This window comes from Zootoca vivipara, chromosome 7 (assembly GCF_963506605.1).
Source record: "Zootoca vivipara chromosome 7, rZooViv1.1, whole genome shotgun sequence".
Classification (NCBI taxonomy): Eukaryota; Metazoa; Chordata; class Lepidosauria; order Squamata; family Lacertidae; genus Zootoca; species Zootoca vivipara.
In genome coordinates this window covers 39,365,804-39,382,052 of record NC_083282.1, presented here as the reverse complement: position 1 = coordinate 39,382,052, position 16,249 = coordinate 39,365,804, and the positions used below count along the sequence as shown (strand labels likewise).

Here is a 16,249-nt window from a genome sequence, read left to right as displayed (position 1 = left end):
AGTTTAGAAAACATACTTTACTGCTTGGATTGCATAATCTAGAATACAAATGTCAGTACAATATTTATACAGTTGTGATTGCAGCACATTAAGTTTGGTTTTCACTATCTTGTGTTAATCCTTCTGCTATCACCCTATGAACTGACACAAAAGCATCAAAGCCAGACAAAATAATGAATCGCAAGTATGTCGCTTGGATCTCAGGAAACTGCCAAAAAGAAATAATAATAATAATAACAACATCAATAGTTATAGAACTATGGGCACAATTCATTGCAAGTGATGCATTTTTCAATGCCAATAATTTCAATGTGAGAGATTTAAGAGTTTTTTTAATTTACGAAAACTGAAATCAATGAGACTCGAAATCAGTTAGTTTTAGATGAAATGTATTCTGTAGTTGTTCGATACTCAGCACGGTAATACTTAGTTAATTGAAAAATAAAACATTGTATGCTAGAAAGAATCCGAATCTAAATCTTGCTATACTAAAGACGTAGTATAAAACTCCCAAAATTACACTCAGGTTACAGGAGTGAGCTGATGACAATTCCTTTTCACACACATACACATATAATACAGTTAATGTAAAAAATTATGAATATTGACAATCCTGCACATTACAGGGGATGCAATCCTAAATACATTTACTGATGTGTAAGCTCCATTGAGCTTAATGGGGCTTACTTCTTAGCAAACATGTTTAGGATTACACTGCAAATGTCCAAAAATACAGAAACCGGTCAGTATTCATAATCCCTAATGGTAACTGTCATCACTCAAAAGTGTAAAGTACTTTGGTCCAGATATGGGACTGTCAAAGGCCTCTATGTTTTAGCAGTTAACTGTAACATAGGCATTTATATATATAATAGTAGGAATATGAAAACATTGTTTCAGATTTTATCAAGCTCCTACTAACATCCACATTACCTTGCTAACTCAAGATTTCCCCAAAAATTCTAGATGCTAGATGGCATATACTTACAGAAAATTCTTCTGTTTGAAGTTCTCCTTCTTTATGTTGCAGCTCTGAACATAAAACAAACAAGCAGCACCTTAATATGTAACATGATGTCTGGATTCTGGATCTGAAAATTCACTGGAGTGTAAAAACTCATAATCCTAGTAAAGAGCTAAATTAACTCCAATAAAGTTAACACACTCCATAGATGGTATGTCACAAGCTTCATTAGGGCCACAATTTAAGCCACTTAAAAATAGTTTACTCTTAGACCAATTGCACACATAGACAAAAGAAACATTTAATAGCTTTCCAGAAAAATATTGTCATGGAAGGTAAGAAATTACCATCTGGGTTCCAAATAGTAACAGATATTTATACAGCACTTTTGCTAAGTGCTCCAAGTGCTTCATATACAATATCTGAATAACCATAGCAACCAACAACCCTATAAGATGTGGTAATATAAAAAGCACTAAATGAATGGCACAACACAAATGATAAGCAGGCAACTGCAACAAGTCAGCATCTGAAAGTTGTGGAGAGCCAGCCATTGGTTCCTTACCGGTAGATATCACAGAAGTCTGCTTTGATCCTAGTCCTGCATCCTATATGCACACTTATTCCAAATGAGTTCAATAGGACTTCCTTCTAATAAGTCAGAGAGAATTGCAGCCTTAACTGATTTGTACATCAAACTGCAATCATCCACCTAATTAGAACTGTTACATCAAGTAAAGAATTACCTTTTTCAATGCATTCTTCAAAATCAACTGGATCTTTAGATATGCTTTTTTCAATCCGTAATGTCTGCACTAAGGACAGTATTAAGAAAAGAAATCCTAGGTTAAGTCTGCCTAGTTTCACACAAAATTCATCAACATAGTAGTACTTAGCCTTTACATTAGCATATTAATGTTCAATCATGTCTAAGATTTCATTAATTATGACAAATTCACAGAGAGTATCAGATATAAAGGTAAAGGGACCCCTGACCATTAGGTCCAGTCGTGACTGACTCTGGGGTTGCGGCACTCATCTCGTGTTATTGGCTGAGGGAGCCAGCGTACAGCTTCCAGGTCATGTGGCCAGCATGACAAAGCCGCTTCTGGCGAACCAGAGCAGCACACGGAAACGCTGTTTACCTTCCCGCCGGAGCGGTCCCTATTTATCTACTTGCACTTTGACGTGCTTTTGAACTGCTAGGTTGGCAGGAGTAGGGACCAAGCAACGGGAGCTCACCCCGTTGCAGGGATTCGAACTGCTGACCTTCTGATCAGCAAGTCCTAGGCTCTGTGGTTTAACCCACAGCGCCACCTAGAACTGTTAAAAAAACAGAAAATCTCTAGGCTGAGTTGCATTTGGGAAGTATCTATAACCTTGTAATCAGTTGAATCCTCTCTCCATGTGAAAAAAAACACCCACAAGTGGTTGTATTTTATCCATTGTATTTTCATACACACCCACATTCACACAGTGTTTCCTGCACAGCTGCTCTAACCTATATAGAACCACAAGTGCAGAACCCTATACAAAACCTCACTGATCAGTGTTCCTCAGCTCTCCTAGTTGTGCGTGCCCCCGCCAGTTGCCAAATAGGGCTGCTGTCAGAACCAATTTCCCACTCCCCACGCACCCCCAAAATGGGTGGACGGGTGGTGAGCTGAGCTGCCTACTCACAGTAGCCAGTGGAGGGCACTGAAACAGGGCCTCCAATGGTGGGCTGGGGCAGGGCTAAATCAGCCCAAAATCTTATGGATCCGAAGCCAGAATCATTGATGTCACGCAACAGCACTGGGACCTGGAGCTGGCACAGTGATCTAGTCTAATTTGGGTCTCATCTGCCTCTCCCCACCATCTTGTGGGGCTATGGCCACAAGAAGCAGGAATACAGATCCACTGCTACACAAAAGCCCACCAGCAGGAGGGAGGGCTTGGATTGCACCCTAAAGCAAAAAGAAAACATATTTTTGCAGAGAAAGATGCTAATTCAGAAATGAAAACCTAGCTGTATAACATCAACTTACCACAATAACACTGGATTGTGAGTTTGCTAATGGTTACACATTTATGAAAACAAATAATAAATGCCTGTGGAAACATCCCAGTTGTTGTCCAAAAGGTTTCAGATTTTCTGTTAAGAGAGAGTGAAATATCCCGTATGAATGCAAAATGTTAGAAATATATTGCAGATATGTCTGTAACAGAGAAATTTTATTCAATTTACAATAATAAAGATATCCAATATTCCAATACCAATGTTGCATTTTAACATAGTAAACGTTAGCATTAACTGTATTACTGTTTTCACCATATATTTAGAATTCTTCCATGATATTCTATGGAAGGTTCCTAAACAGTGATATCAAGGACCTTAAATGATAGGGGTGGAGGTGGGGGGGAATCATATTATATTTTACATGGTACCAGAATAGGATTATAGATGTTACACTTTTTGAGACAAGGTACAACTTAATATGAAGTGTTTTTATATGTCATAATGACAAGCTAATATATTTGATCTGTCATTAAAATAACATTCATTGTACCCAATCGGACTTACTATTGAGTACTGTAGATACATGGCTTGTCAAAAGATTCACTTCTGACCTTACCTTCATTAAACCATAGAGTTCAAATTCATCACAGTAGAAAAATAATTTATATTTAACCGTTAATAATTTTTTTAAAAAATCCAGCCTTCAAATGACCTAGTCTCTCACGCCCAGCTAAGGGATGATATTTTCTAAAAAGTGACAAATCCATGAGCAAGTTAAGACTCTAATTCTTTCAGCCTTTACAGTATGCCAGCCTTATGTTATTTGAATGTGTGACACAAATGCTACAAATAGTGTTTTTTTTTCTTGGGGGGGGGGCACAGGAGTACGCATAGCCCTAAACATTTTGTGAATCTAAGTTTGGCCTCATTGAGGGGCAGTATTTCAATATGAGTAGGAAAATGAGAGTACCCCTAAACATTTTTTAGGTGAAAAAAACCACTAGCTACAAATACTATATTCTTCCATGACGCTCAAGTTCATATTTAAAAGCATTTCGGAAACCAAATGGATGGGTTTTACGTCCAACCCAAAGGAAATAATTATGCGAGGAGAGGATGTAAAAACCATTCCTTAATATGAAAGCAAACCTTTTATATATATACCAAAAAGTTAACTTTAGTCCACGAAAGCTCATGATATATACTGTAATAGCAAACGTGTTCGTATTTCGGGCGCTACGAGGCGAGAGCCTGCTACTTCATCAGGATCAAGATCTTACCCATCAGTGATATTTTCTGGCGGGTATTTTTCATCACTTGATGTTGCTTGAATCACATCGGTTCCTTCGGAACTAAGGCAGTAGTCCGTGAATTTCATGTTTTCTCCACACTCGGGAAGGCCTCTTGCATCTACGGAGAAACGTTGCCCGGTTGCCTAGCAGCCCATCCCGACTCTAAGGGAAAACCCAGGAAGAGGCGTGACCGGCCATTTCTACCGTACCTCCGCTGCTTCCTGGTTGTTTTTGTCGCCATGTTTTCTCTCGTCTCCGCGGCAAAACGGATGGGTGATCCTAGGAAATAGGAAATAGAAATCCCTACCTGGGAGGCCGAAACGGCAGCAGCAGCAGCGAGCACCCCGGCACCTCAAAAGGTATATAAGCAAATACTGGTGGAGCACGTGTTTTCTCTTGACTCGGGCGACAGCTCTCGTGTAAAATGCGACTCCCCCACCACCACCACCAGAGAAGCATCTGAAAATTGTATGCTACAAATGGCAGACAACAGTTCGAAGTTGTTGGTTTGGATCCAGACGCAATCCTAATGGTGCCTATGCGGCAGTAAGTCCTAGGGAATCCAATGGTCCTTGCTCCCCAGGTAAGTGGGTTTAGGATTGCAGCCATCCTTGCGTTGAAATCAGTGTCTAAAGTTAGCCACGGCGACTAACTGAAGCGCCACTGATTTCAGCGGAGGCTGCACTCCTAGGCACCCTTACCTGCTGAGAGCAAATCCTGGGCACGTCCATTGCTGCAGTAAGTCCCGCTGAGTTCATCGAGGCTTTACTTCTAAGTCGCCGTGCATAAGATCGGGCTGTTAAGAGGGACTCGTGTAGTCTGAATCCTACCATTATCTCTGTATTGCAACTTGCAGACGTAGGGCTGTGACAGCGGTCTATCACACGCACACCTCGCAGTCAGAAACTTGAACTGGCTTGAGTGTGCAGCCAAACCAGCTCAAGTTACAAGTTAAATGCGCCAGCCCTTTCTAAAGCCTCCCCTCGTGCAGTTTTCGTGCAATAGCACCGAGCTTTTTGCCTCTCTAACTCTGCAATCCTATACATATGTCTACTTAGATGTGAGCCCCCCCCCCCGACCTCAGTGGCCTTGATGCCAGGTAAGGTAGGATTGCAGCCCGACCATACAAAATAATAGGAGACGAGACCCAAAATCACGCAGCAAATGAGAGAGCAAATGACTCTCGCCTTCTTCCTATATTTGTGGACTTCGGGCGTGTTGCTTCCGAGACTCCTTCGGGCTCTGCGCCTGCAGACAAGGGAAGCCGCGCAGGTGTTGCCTCGTCTCCGAAAGCCCCCGAGGCTCCCAAGGTGCATATTGCCCGCTAGCCTGGAGGACTGAGGCTTCAGTGGCGCAGATTCTCCCCCCACCCCCCGGCGCTTCGGTAGTTTGTCTTTATTATGTCTATGGTCACGAAACGGTCTGCGAGTTTGCGGAGTGGAGTTGTGGGCATTCTGCATTCAGACGTGCAGGACGAGGCGGGGGAAGTCTCTGTCATGTATTTGAATGGCCCCCTCCCCCGCACCCCAAACAAAAACTCATCGCGTGTAATAGAACTGAAAGAAAGGATTTAGTGCCCTCTCCCCAGTTATCTGAAGTGCAGGGAGCTTTTTAACTTAAAAGAATATATTGCATCACCCTTGCACTCACACACACTAAGGCGGGTGGGTGGGTGTGCTTTTAGATGTTCTTGGTTTTTAAATGTTTTGATTTTGTTTTTACTTGTGCTGTTTTGTTACTTTGCCGTTTGTGGCCTTGGGCTCCGTTGATGGGGATACCAGTAGGATAAAAATACATTATCCAGAATGTTTGGAAGGCATTCTCAGCGCATAATGTGGGTAGTAGTGATCCTGGGTGTGACTTCCTCAAGCTCAAGATTTGTTGGATTGTAGCCTTTAAACTGGCTAGGGGTGGTGGTTGATTTCATTCTTTGCTCATAGATACAATCCTGTCTCTATTTTGGAGGATGCAACTCAAAATTCTGTGCAACTAAGGAGTGAGGAAAGAATGCCTGGCCACTTTGAAACAATGGCTTTTTCATCTCTTCCTATATATCCCCCCCAAGAAATGGAATTCTGTCTCAAGTATCCACTTTGCTTATCCATATCAACCATTGAGAACTTGTTTTCTGTTTGTTTGTTTGTTGTTTGTTTTGTTTTGTTTTTAAAAAGTGTAAACTCTAGCATATTTGTGACCCTGTAGAAATCACACACAGAGACATTTCCCAGATTAAATCCCTTTTTGCTTTGCTTTATGCTTTACCTTGTTTCTTTCCTCTCTCAGAAACTTTAAAGAGGAATGTCATGCTATCTCTATGCAGAAAACTTTCCAGATAGAGGATCTGTATATGTTCGGGAAAATGGACAGTTATATAAGGCAAATGAAGCACCAGGAATAAACAACAGTGATCCAAAGCCAAGGCCTTCAAGACTCTTCTCCAAAGGATTTTCTGTTGAGCTCTATGTGAATAGGGAAAATGACAATGGAAGGACGGATCACTTCATCTTCACTTACACAAAGAAGGGAAATCTTCGCTATTCTGCTAAATCTCTCTTCAGCCTAGTTCTGAGTTACATTGCTGACAACATTCATCATGTTGACTCACTGGTTGACTTTCCAGAACAGATAGCCGAAAAGCTTTTCTATGCAGCAGATGCTAGACAGAAATTTACAGAACCAAGAACAGGACTCTGTGCTTTGCAAAAATTTATTGATGCTTATGGAAGTTTAGTGCTTCAGTCTCTATGCTTGAAAAATGGGTAAGCATACATAACTTGTTTATAGTACTACATTTGCACCCCCATTAAGGGAGTCCTCAATAAAGAAGCAAATCACACCACCTAGAGCTAAATTAAAAGGATACAAAGGGAATAAGCTAGAATAGTGTTGAGTGGCCTGTTCTGGCTGTTCCTAGTGCTTCAAAGCATTTGAATTTGGAGCATAAACCATTTTGGAAAGGCATCCAACTAAAAGCTTTATTTTATCTTTTTTATTGTTTTGGCAGTTTTACCTTTTTCTGTATGGAGTAATGATAAGATAATCTTTATTGTCATTGTCCCCTTGCAGGAACAACGAAATTACTCGGTTACCACATCCACTCAAATAAAGCATTCCACATGGATGGAACAATAGCATTGCTTTACACCTTACAAATAAGATTCGGTATTGGCCTTTAAATGTAAACCCTTTTACATTTAAAATCCTAAGTGCAATTAGTTGAAAATAAGCTTTATTGAACATTGCTTCAAAACAACTAAATTTTGGCTCAGATTATTAGTGTGGTTCTTTGTACTATTCACAGCAAATCTAGGAATAAATACTGGCTTCTTCTTCATAGTCTTATCTGCACCAAATATATTCTTCCTAGGAGAGATGCTCTTTTACAAGTTTCTGTTATATATATATATGCAGACTTACTCAAACTCAGCCCTCCAGATGTTTTTGGCCTACAACTCCCACGATCCCTAGCTTGTAGGACCTGTGGTCAGGGATGATGGGAATTGTAGTCTCAGAACATCTGGAGGGCCAAGTTTGAGGAAGCCTGTATACAGTATATGGCTTACTAGGACTGTTACTGTTTCTCGTATCGGGCTTTCTCACAGCTGATTATTTAGCATAGGGGCAGGGAGCCTTATGCTTGGGGGCCAAACGCACTCTTCCTGTCTGCCCCCCTCCCCAGGTCACCTCCCTCACCAGTTCTGCTTTGCACTCCCCTCAGATATTTTTTGCTTGAGTGGAGTGTGTCCCTGATTTCTGATGATGTTTCTTGCTTGCTTGGATGGAGGATAGAAAGGGATGTGTGAGCATGTGTAGAAACTAGCCTACTGGTACAAAGGCAAAATCCATACTGGTGGCTCTGCCCAGTTTTGCCTCTGGCTCACCCATTCTTGGGAGGCTGCCCACCAGGAATTGTGCTGATAAAGGTTCCTCACCCCAGGTTTGCTGTAGAATAGAGCAAAGTCAGAAACAGAATATTGGATCAAGGCATTGAGGAGATTCTTGGTTGCTTTGTAATACAGTCATACCTCGGTTTAAGTACGCTTCGGTTTGAGTACTTTCAGTTTAAGTACTCCGCGGACCCGTCTGGAACGGATTAATCCACTTTCCATTACTTTCAATGGGAAAGTTCACTTCAGGTTAAGTACGCTTCAGGTTAAGTGCAGACTTCCAGAACCAATTGTGTACTTAAACCGAGGTACCACTGCATATTATATTATTTTATATTATATTAAACTGGACTAAACTAATCTCATAGACATTTCCCCCATTTACAGAGATGGTTGGTGGTGCTAAATCTATGGGAATGAAAGAAACTGGACAAGGGTGCAGAATCTTACTGTTGTGTTTACTCTTTTACAGTTACCTAGTTATTTCTGAAAAGCTTGAAGAAATTAAATCTTTCCGGGATCTGACATGCTTGGATTTGTCCTTCTGTAAACTTGGAGATGAGCATGAGCTGCTAGACCATATCACCAACAAGACACTATCTAGGTACCAGTTTGCTGCAGAGGAAGTGAACATTTGGTTTCTTGTTCAAAGAACTGTAGCAATATTAATCAGTCTTAATCTTAAATGCAGAAAGTCTGAAACTCAGCAAATTTTACTCATTGTCTATCACACAGCTGGCTTATTTTTAGAACTTTCCTTTTGGCTTTGCAAAACTTCCATCTACTTACCAAGAGCTTCTGAGGGTTTGTTTGTTTTTTAAGAAAAAAAATCAAACAATATAAAAAATTTATTAAATAAATAAATGTATAATTGTAGCTTTTACATTTATCTCAGTTTAACTCGGCTTCTCCTGAAAGATAACTGCTTGTCAGATGCTGGTATTCGCAAAATGACAGCGCCTGTCCGAGTGATGAAAAGGGGCCTTGAAAATCTCTCAGTATTGGATTTGTCTTGTAAGTATAGCTTCAGGTTGGAAACAGGATATATGCATTATAATCCAGCATTCATCCTTGCCAATATCAGAAGAATTTAATAAATAAAAATTAATCACTATTGAGTACCCATTACAAGAGAGAGATAGAAACCGGAATAGCTGCTGTTCAATATTGTTGATTAAAACCAGCTGTTGTCCAGTTTACACAAGTGATGGTCAAAATGTGCTGTGTATTCTGCAACAGAAATAGCCAATTTTCTATTGTACAGTTTAATATGGAAACTGTCATGTAGAGCAGTGTTTCTCAACCTTTTTTGGGCCACGGCACACTTGTTCCATGAAAAAAATCACGAGGCACACCACCATTAAAAAAGTTAAAAAATTTAACTCTGTGCCGCCCTATATTGACTATAGGAAGGAGGAAATTAATCCCCCTCCTGCCGTCCCATGGGAGGGGAGAAGCCTTCAGACCCCCAATTCTCCTCTCCCGCGGCCCGAAGTGGTACAGTCCAGGCAAGGCTCTGCCTGCCCCCGGATTACAAGGGCGTGCGCACTTCCAGGGGAGCTGCGGGGCGGCTCAAAGGCGAAAGGTTACCTTGGCTGCTGCTTGCGAGTAATTCCGGACCGCGAAGCCCAGCGTCCGCCGCGCAGCCATGGCGAAGGACGGGCGAAGGAGGCAGGGGAGGCGGAGCAACCTCGATGCGGCTTAAGGGGGGCCAGCGGCGGATCTGGAGCGCGCCTCCCTAGGGGGCCTCCCTAGACTCTAAAACCACCCTCCAGTCATTTGCACTGAGCTTTGGGAAAGAGGAGGAGAAATATTGCTTGTTGAATATTGGCGGCCGCCAGGCACGTGACAATGTAAATCACCCTTCTTGTCGCCGCACGTCGCGGCACACCAGCCAGCGTCTCGCGGCACACTAGTGTGCCGCGGAACAGCGGTTGAGAAACGCTGATGTAGAGCTTAGAAAGGCTGAGCTGTATATGGCTGTGGAAGGGTTAGTTTGTATAGATTGCTTTGCACTTCAAAAGGAAACCCAAAGTAACAGAATGCAAAATGCATAAATTCAACAAAACAATACAAAACATAAAACATTGAGTGTTCATTCAAAGAAAATGTAATTAAAACAGCACAAAATAACCACACCCTTCACACAGGATCACCACCAATTGCCACCAAAGGCATTTTCACTTGACACCAGAAAGATGACAGTCATCTTTTCTGCCAATACTTTAGACACAATGAATCTGTTGTTTTGGGAGAGTTTTGGGTGCAAGGTTACTATGTACTATCAGAACTTGGTTTTCATCCAAGTGTGCATAACTGCATAACCCTATTACAGGTGGTGACCATTTTAGGCACATCCAATTGACATGTGACCACCAATGTGCGGGTCATTATGGACCTGAAAGAAGGCAGAATGGGGGCAGAGTGGAAAGGGGCAAGTTTATACAGTATGCGCTCCGCCGATGCGCATGGGGGCCCAGAAAGGAACCCCAGTGCAAAATGGTTGCTGCCTGTATTACATCATTAACATTGACTTCCCATATTGACTTAACCATTAGTACCTATTTTATATAGTAGGCATTTATGTATTTTTTTATTTTCTTCCAGTCCCTGGGAACTAACAAACCATATCTAGATATTAAGGTAGAGCAGTGTTTACCAGGAAAAAAACCAATTAGCTTTTTACCACCCCTACTCATGTAAAGTATATGCAGATTTATTCTGGACTGTATCTATACTACAGACAGTCCTTTTGCTTAATCCGCTTTATCATTTATGTGCAACTTGAAACTATTTTGTAATTTAGCTTAATTTTAGATTTAATACAGTGTTCTTGATTTTATGTAGGTAATCCAGGAATCACCCGTTTGGGACTCAGGTATCTGCTTCATTTCAAAAAGCTGAACTGTTTCGATATTTCTGGAACTTGCCTCAAGGTGAACATATTTTTCTGCTCTGCTAAATATCTGGAGCATTTTTAGCACGGAAATGAAATGCAACTAATGTTATATTGACTGCAGTTTCAAAGAAAAGTCAAAATTTTGTCTTTGATAAATTCAGACCTTGGTTGGCAATTATTTCTTTCCTTTTTAAAATCATTTTTATTAATTTTCCAATAAAAACAGTCAATTAACAAATCCATAATCATAATCCAATTAAAAACAATAAACTAAAAAAAACCAAATTACAGTACAAATTATTAATTATTAATTTTTCCCATAGTCTGGACCTCTTGAAGTATATCTCCAGTATCTTTGTTCCTGGTTTCTTCTGTTGTTCTCATATTTTCCACATTCCGATCTTATCGCTTTAAAGTTCTCCATCCCTGGCTATGTGATTCTCAATCATGTCAGAAATCATATATTCTTTCATCCATCTAATACTAATTTATTTGTAAATATGTATTTTTCCAACTGTCTATTTGCCAGCGCATCCCAACATGGCTTCCTGTTTCTGGTGGTAAGAAATGGCTGACTTCCATACGATCGGACCTCAGCCGTGCCGGTAATTCAGGGCTGATATAGGGTTAATTAGCCCTGGCAGACTCCCCAGGGTGGGGGGAGGACTGTCTCGTAGACCTGCAGATTGTCCAAGATTGTCAGCTTGCATCAAGGTGCAAGCGGCAGGACACTGGGTCCCAGAGCACGACACGGCTGGCACTCTCCGAAGCCACTCTCATAGCCGGAAATATCTGTTTGATAAAATAATTAGATTTGGACAATAAACAGACATAGTCTGGACCGAAGAAGACTGAGGAAAAACCTGCAGAATTGTACAGTCCCTGGTGTTTAAGCTCGGATTTCAAAGAGATTCTCATGGTGTTTGGATTATGGTACATCCTTTTTTTCTTCTCAATACCTACAATTGCTTTTCTACGCCCAAGCCTCATTAAGAAACCTTTTTTTAAAAAAAAAGACAGATGGACTTCTATTTATAATTAAGTATTCAATTGTGCAGCTTTACTTAGACTTGAAAGACTTGATAAAGATAAGTGAAGAAACAAGATGGCACTTGTTAATATGACACACCACAGAAAAATGAGAGTTCCTCCCTTTTTCGAGGGAAGTGGGAGATGCTTGCTGGCTGACTTTGTAGTGACTTGAGACAATAATTTGGATAAAATACAGTGCATCTGTTTGCAGAATTTCTTCATTATGAGTGAGAGAGAAGGCTAAATGGATGTCTAGCAGCCCCCCTTCTAGGGCCCAGAAGGGGAGATTGTGTGGTCTCCGAAAGCTGATCAATCGCCAAATGACTTAAATCTGTGGAATACAGTTCATTTACATTGCAATATTGCAAACAGTATGCCTAACAATTTTTCAAATGACAGGCTTGGACAACAACACGGATTGGAATAATTTAACAACATGGGAGTTGCTGTGTCATTAAACTTTAAATTTAACAACAGCCCGGATTGGAAGATTGGAATTAAGTCGACAATTATTTCTTTAAGGGGATTTGTTTTGGTTTATCTTTTTCCCTAGGACACAAATGCTGTTGTTTGTTGGATCCAGACACAAATGGGTCTCGTTCATTCAGAAGTGCCCTTGAAAGAATTTGATCATAATAGCTGCAAAACAGAGGGATGGGCAGAGCAGGTATGTCTTAATGTACCTTCTTGAACTATTTCTTGACTTCATATAGCAAACATCTTCCTATGTGGTAAAAAGTGGTTTTCCTATGTGGTAAAAAGGGGGGATTTTCTAAATGACTCAGAACCTTGAAAATTACCTCTCTATCTCCCTATCTGCCTTCCTCTCATTAATACTCCATTAGTAGATTAAGGCTTGTATACACTTTTTAACAGAACGTTAGTTTTCCTTTTAAAACACTGTGAGTTGTTATGCAAACTCCATATGGCTCAATCAACTGTATGTCACTCAGCACTGGGATGAGTACTGTTGAATCACAGGGGAACTGCCATGCATTAGCAAACAACACTTGAAAAACTGTAAGCTCATATTCACACTGAATGTCAAGCTATAGTGGTGACCTATTAGCTTTGAATAAGTGTGCTGCCTATTTAAACTTTTTTGCAATTCTACTTTTCTCAGACCATCTTGCAATGGGAGCATGCAGTGCAAGAAGCAATTAAACCACAAGAAAGCCTGAAATCTCGAACAGCAGCTCAACTTTTCTGTAAGCAACTTCCATGGAGATACAGTACAAATTTCTAAACTTGGATTAGAGCTGGAGTGCATTTTTGTAAACTGAGCTAAAGATTATTTAAGAACTGCTGGAAAACAGCAAATGTCAGTAGAGCTTTGTACAGAGTCACCCCTGACCGCTCATAGTAGCTCCAAGAACTGAAGAGGAAAGCTGGTTTTGAAACATGAGCAGTGGCTTGTGTCTTTGACCATAGGAGCTTATAGCTGCAAGCAAAGAAAGTAGCATTATCGCTATGCTCCTCTGTTGTCAGAGCAAAGCACTTAGACCTTAGCAATTAATTAGAAATAGGTTAGGAGAGAATTAAAAAGACAGCTGAAAATATCATTCAATTTGTAACATGTAACACTAGATCATTTAAGTATAAAGGCCTAGATTTTGTCATGCTAGTAACATGCAGCTACATTCAGAATTCCGTGTAACATTGCTTCTGCAAATGTATTCCTTTGCATAGAAGCTGCAGGTAACCCCCACCATCACCACATTTATGTTCTATTTTAAAATGATAGGAGGGGTCACAATAGCAATTCTTGAGAAGCTTTGAACCCTTAAAATATTTTGACTACAGTCATACCTTGGTTTTCGAACAGCTTAGTTCTCAAACATTTTGGTTCCTGAAAGCCGCAAACCCAGAAGTGACTGTTCCAGTTTACAAACTATTTTTGGAAGCAGCGCTTTGGTTTCTGAATGTTTTGGAAATCGAACAGACTTCCAGAACGAATTCCGTTCGACTTCCAAGGTACGACTGTATTTGGAAACTGCGTCTTTAGGTTAACTCTTCTGTTAGTGCAACTGACCCAAACTGAACTGTGCAAAATTAAGCTATATTCAAAATTATGTGAAGTTACTTCATAAAATTTGTCTTCCAGATGGAAAAAGAGCCAGGACAGAAGAACCTCTTGAAATAGAGACTTCTGAGAACCTGCAATTCTACAGGCCAAGAGCAGAAATGTTAAATTTACCTGTACTAATCGGGAAGAGCGAAGAATTACAGACGAAGAAAAAGAGAACTTCAGCTGAGCACAAAGAACAGCGTTTTAAATCAAAGCAGCTGAGCTTTTCAGTGGCAGACTGGGACTTACTAAATTCTTACTGAGTATGAGTTGGATGCAAATAAACACTTTTTTAAAAAAATGGCACAGCTGAATTTTCTGCTTTCCATCAAAACAAACTGGCCTCAAAAAAAGCAAAAAAGCAATGACTTGTTCCGTTTCTGAATTAATCAGAGAAAACAACTGATGACCTTTCAACTAATGCATAATGTGGGATAGATTAAATTTTGGTGAGCACCCTCCACTGTTTCATTTTCAAAGGGCTCATTTACAAAAGGACAACACATGTTTAGCTATAAACCCTAAGGTTTGAGAAACTGCTTGAGGTGGTGTTAGATATGAGCCTCTTAGTGGTGGCTGTTCTCGAGTGACTTTTTTTTTATTTTGCAAGCAAGTCATCACTATGTGTTTGCGCTCATATTTTGTGTGCCGTACTCAAAGGAACGGTGTGAGACTTAACCACAAATAATAGGATTTAACAAAATAAACATAGGAGTTGAGGAATTAAACAGTATAAATACATCCACAATATATTTTATCCCTTTTGAAGTAGAATGTCTGTTTGAACTGATTTTGATTGTTCAGAGCAACCCAAACTCCTGTTGACTCTTGTACATTATAAACAAACTGGGTATTAGTTGTCATGCTTAAACATGTTTCAGTGGTTTCAACTAGTGAACACCAAAGGTACACAAAACACTATATGTTTTCCGGCATAAAGTATTTCAAAATAGGGTAATACCATGCGGCTTGACTAATCGTAGGTTACGTCTGATTTACAAAGTGGGTGCTTCCCCCCCCCTCAAGCTGTAGACCTCAGTTGCCATAGCCTATGTTCATCTAGGTGTGCTGTAGCCTTTTGGTTGGACCAGCAGGATCTCTGGATTTCCATTTCATTGGCACACATGGGAATAGGAGTCAGACAATGAGCCTATAGCATGCTAATTTGGAGTGGATGAGAGAAGAAATGAACAGAGTAGTCAGCAGTGTGTGAGGGAAGGGTGAGAAAATACAGAAACAAAGCAAAACGGACTGAACAAGAGAAGCAATTTCCAAGGAGGGGTCAGACTTGCCAGCTGATTCTATCAAACTCCGCATCAATCTGCCACCATTTTGTGGCTGGCTCTGCCCCTATATTGTGAGTGGTGGGCCTCAACAATTTTCAGCCCTTAGGTGGGCCCTGCTAAAGAGGAAGTTTGAGAAGCCCTGACTTGGGGACCTAATCATGTTAAAGAAATTATCACAGTTATATACGTACAGTGGTACCTCGATTTGCGACCGCAATCCGTTCCGTGGAGGCGTTCGCTCGCTGAAGCAGTTGCTCCCCGAAGGCACGCTTCTGCGTGTGCGCGAAGCGCTGATAGAGAACTTCTGTGCACGCACACGCCGCACAGATCGCTTCTGCGCATGCAAGAGCTGCGCAGATCACGTCTGCGCATCCGACACCACAGAACTCGGATGTAAACACTTCCGGGTCCATGGCGGTTGCTCGCCGAAACGGTCGTAAACAGGTAGGTGTAAACCGAGGTTTGACTGTACATACTTTCCCCCTGCAATCCCAGGCTATCTTATTTTATCAACCCTGTGAAGTAGGTTAACATATAAATAGTAAGCTCAATGTCAACCACAGTGGGGATTTGAGCCTGACTCGTTTCTGTTGCCTTGTAGATCTGAAGAAAGTAAATTTGGAATACTGTACTATAAAGATCACTAGATGAATTAAATGAGAGCTAACACAGGGTACTTTTGTATCCTACTGCGTTGTTACATGGTATGGTTCCACTTCATTGCTGTGGATTTTTGTGTATGTGTGTTGTTTCCTTTTAAGCTGAGACTAAGTTTTCAAATTTTGCCAAGGAACACATGCTAGCACAGTATAATAAAACGTA

At 40.8% G+C, this 16,249-nt stretch overlaps 2 protein-coding genes across 4 annotated transcripts; one reads left to right on the top strand and one right to left on the bottom strand.

The window, feature by feature from the left end:
• Positions 1 to 2: 2 nt before the first annotated feature.
• Positions 3 to 4,438, bottom strand: IFT25 (intraflagellar transport 25). Its single transcript, XM_035123816.2, has 5 exons — positions 4,244 to 4,438; positions 2,992 to 3,098; positions 1,711 to 1,779; positions 989 to 1,032; positions 3 to 208 (listed from the first exon to the last, which is right to left on the bottom strand). The coding sequence occupies exons 1-5, from the start codon at positions 4,339 to 4,341 to the stop codon at positions 89 to 91; spliced, it is 438 nt and encodes a 145-aa protein (XP_034979707.2). The 5' UTR covers positions 4,342 to 4,438; the 3' UTR covers positions 3 to 88.
• A 44-nt stretch (positions 4,439 to 4,482) lies between these two features.
• Positions 4,483 to 16,144, top strand: LRRC42 (leucine rich repeat containing 42). Of its 3 annotated transcripts, none has more exons than XM_035123812.2 (8): positions 4,483 to 4,614; positions 6,539 to 7,014; positions 8,615 to 8,746; positions 9,038 to 9,156; positions 10,990 to 11,078; positions 12,627 to 12,740; positions 13,197 to 13,281; positions 14,178 to 16,144. In XM_035123812.2, the coding sequence occupies exons 2-8, from the start codon at positions 6,554 to 6,556 to the stop codon at positions 14,402 to 14,404; spliced, it is 1,227 nt and encodes a 408-aa protein (XP_034979703.2). In that variant the 5' UTR covers positions 4,483 to 4,614; positions 6,539 to 6,553; the 3' UTR covers positions 14,405 to 16,144. The 3 variants fall into 3 exon arrangements, with proteins under 3 accessions (XP_034979703.2, XP_034979705.2, XP_034979704.2); XM_035123814.2 differs by lacking the exon at positions 4,483 to 4,614 and adding an exon at positions 4,670 to 5,565; XM_035123813.2 differs by lacking the exon at positions 4,483 to 4,614 and adding an exon at positions 5,618 to 5,639.
• Positions 16,145 to 16,249: the final 105 nt, after the last annotated feature.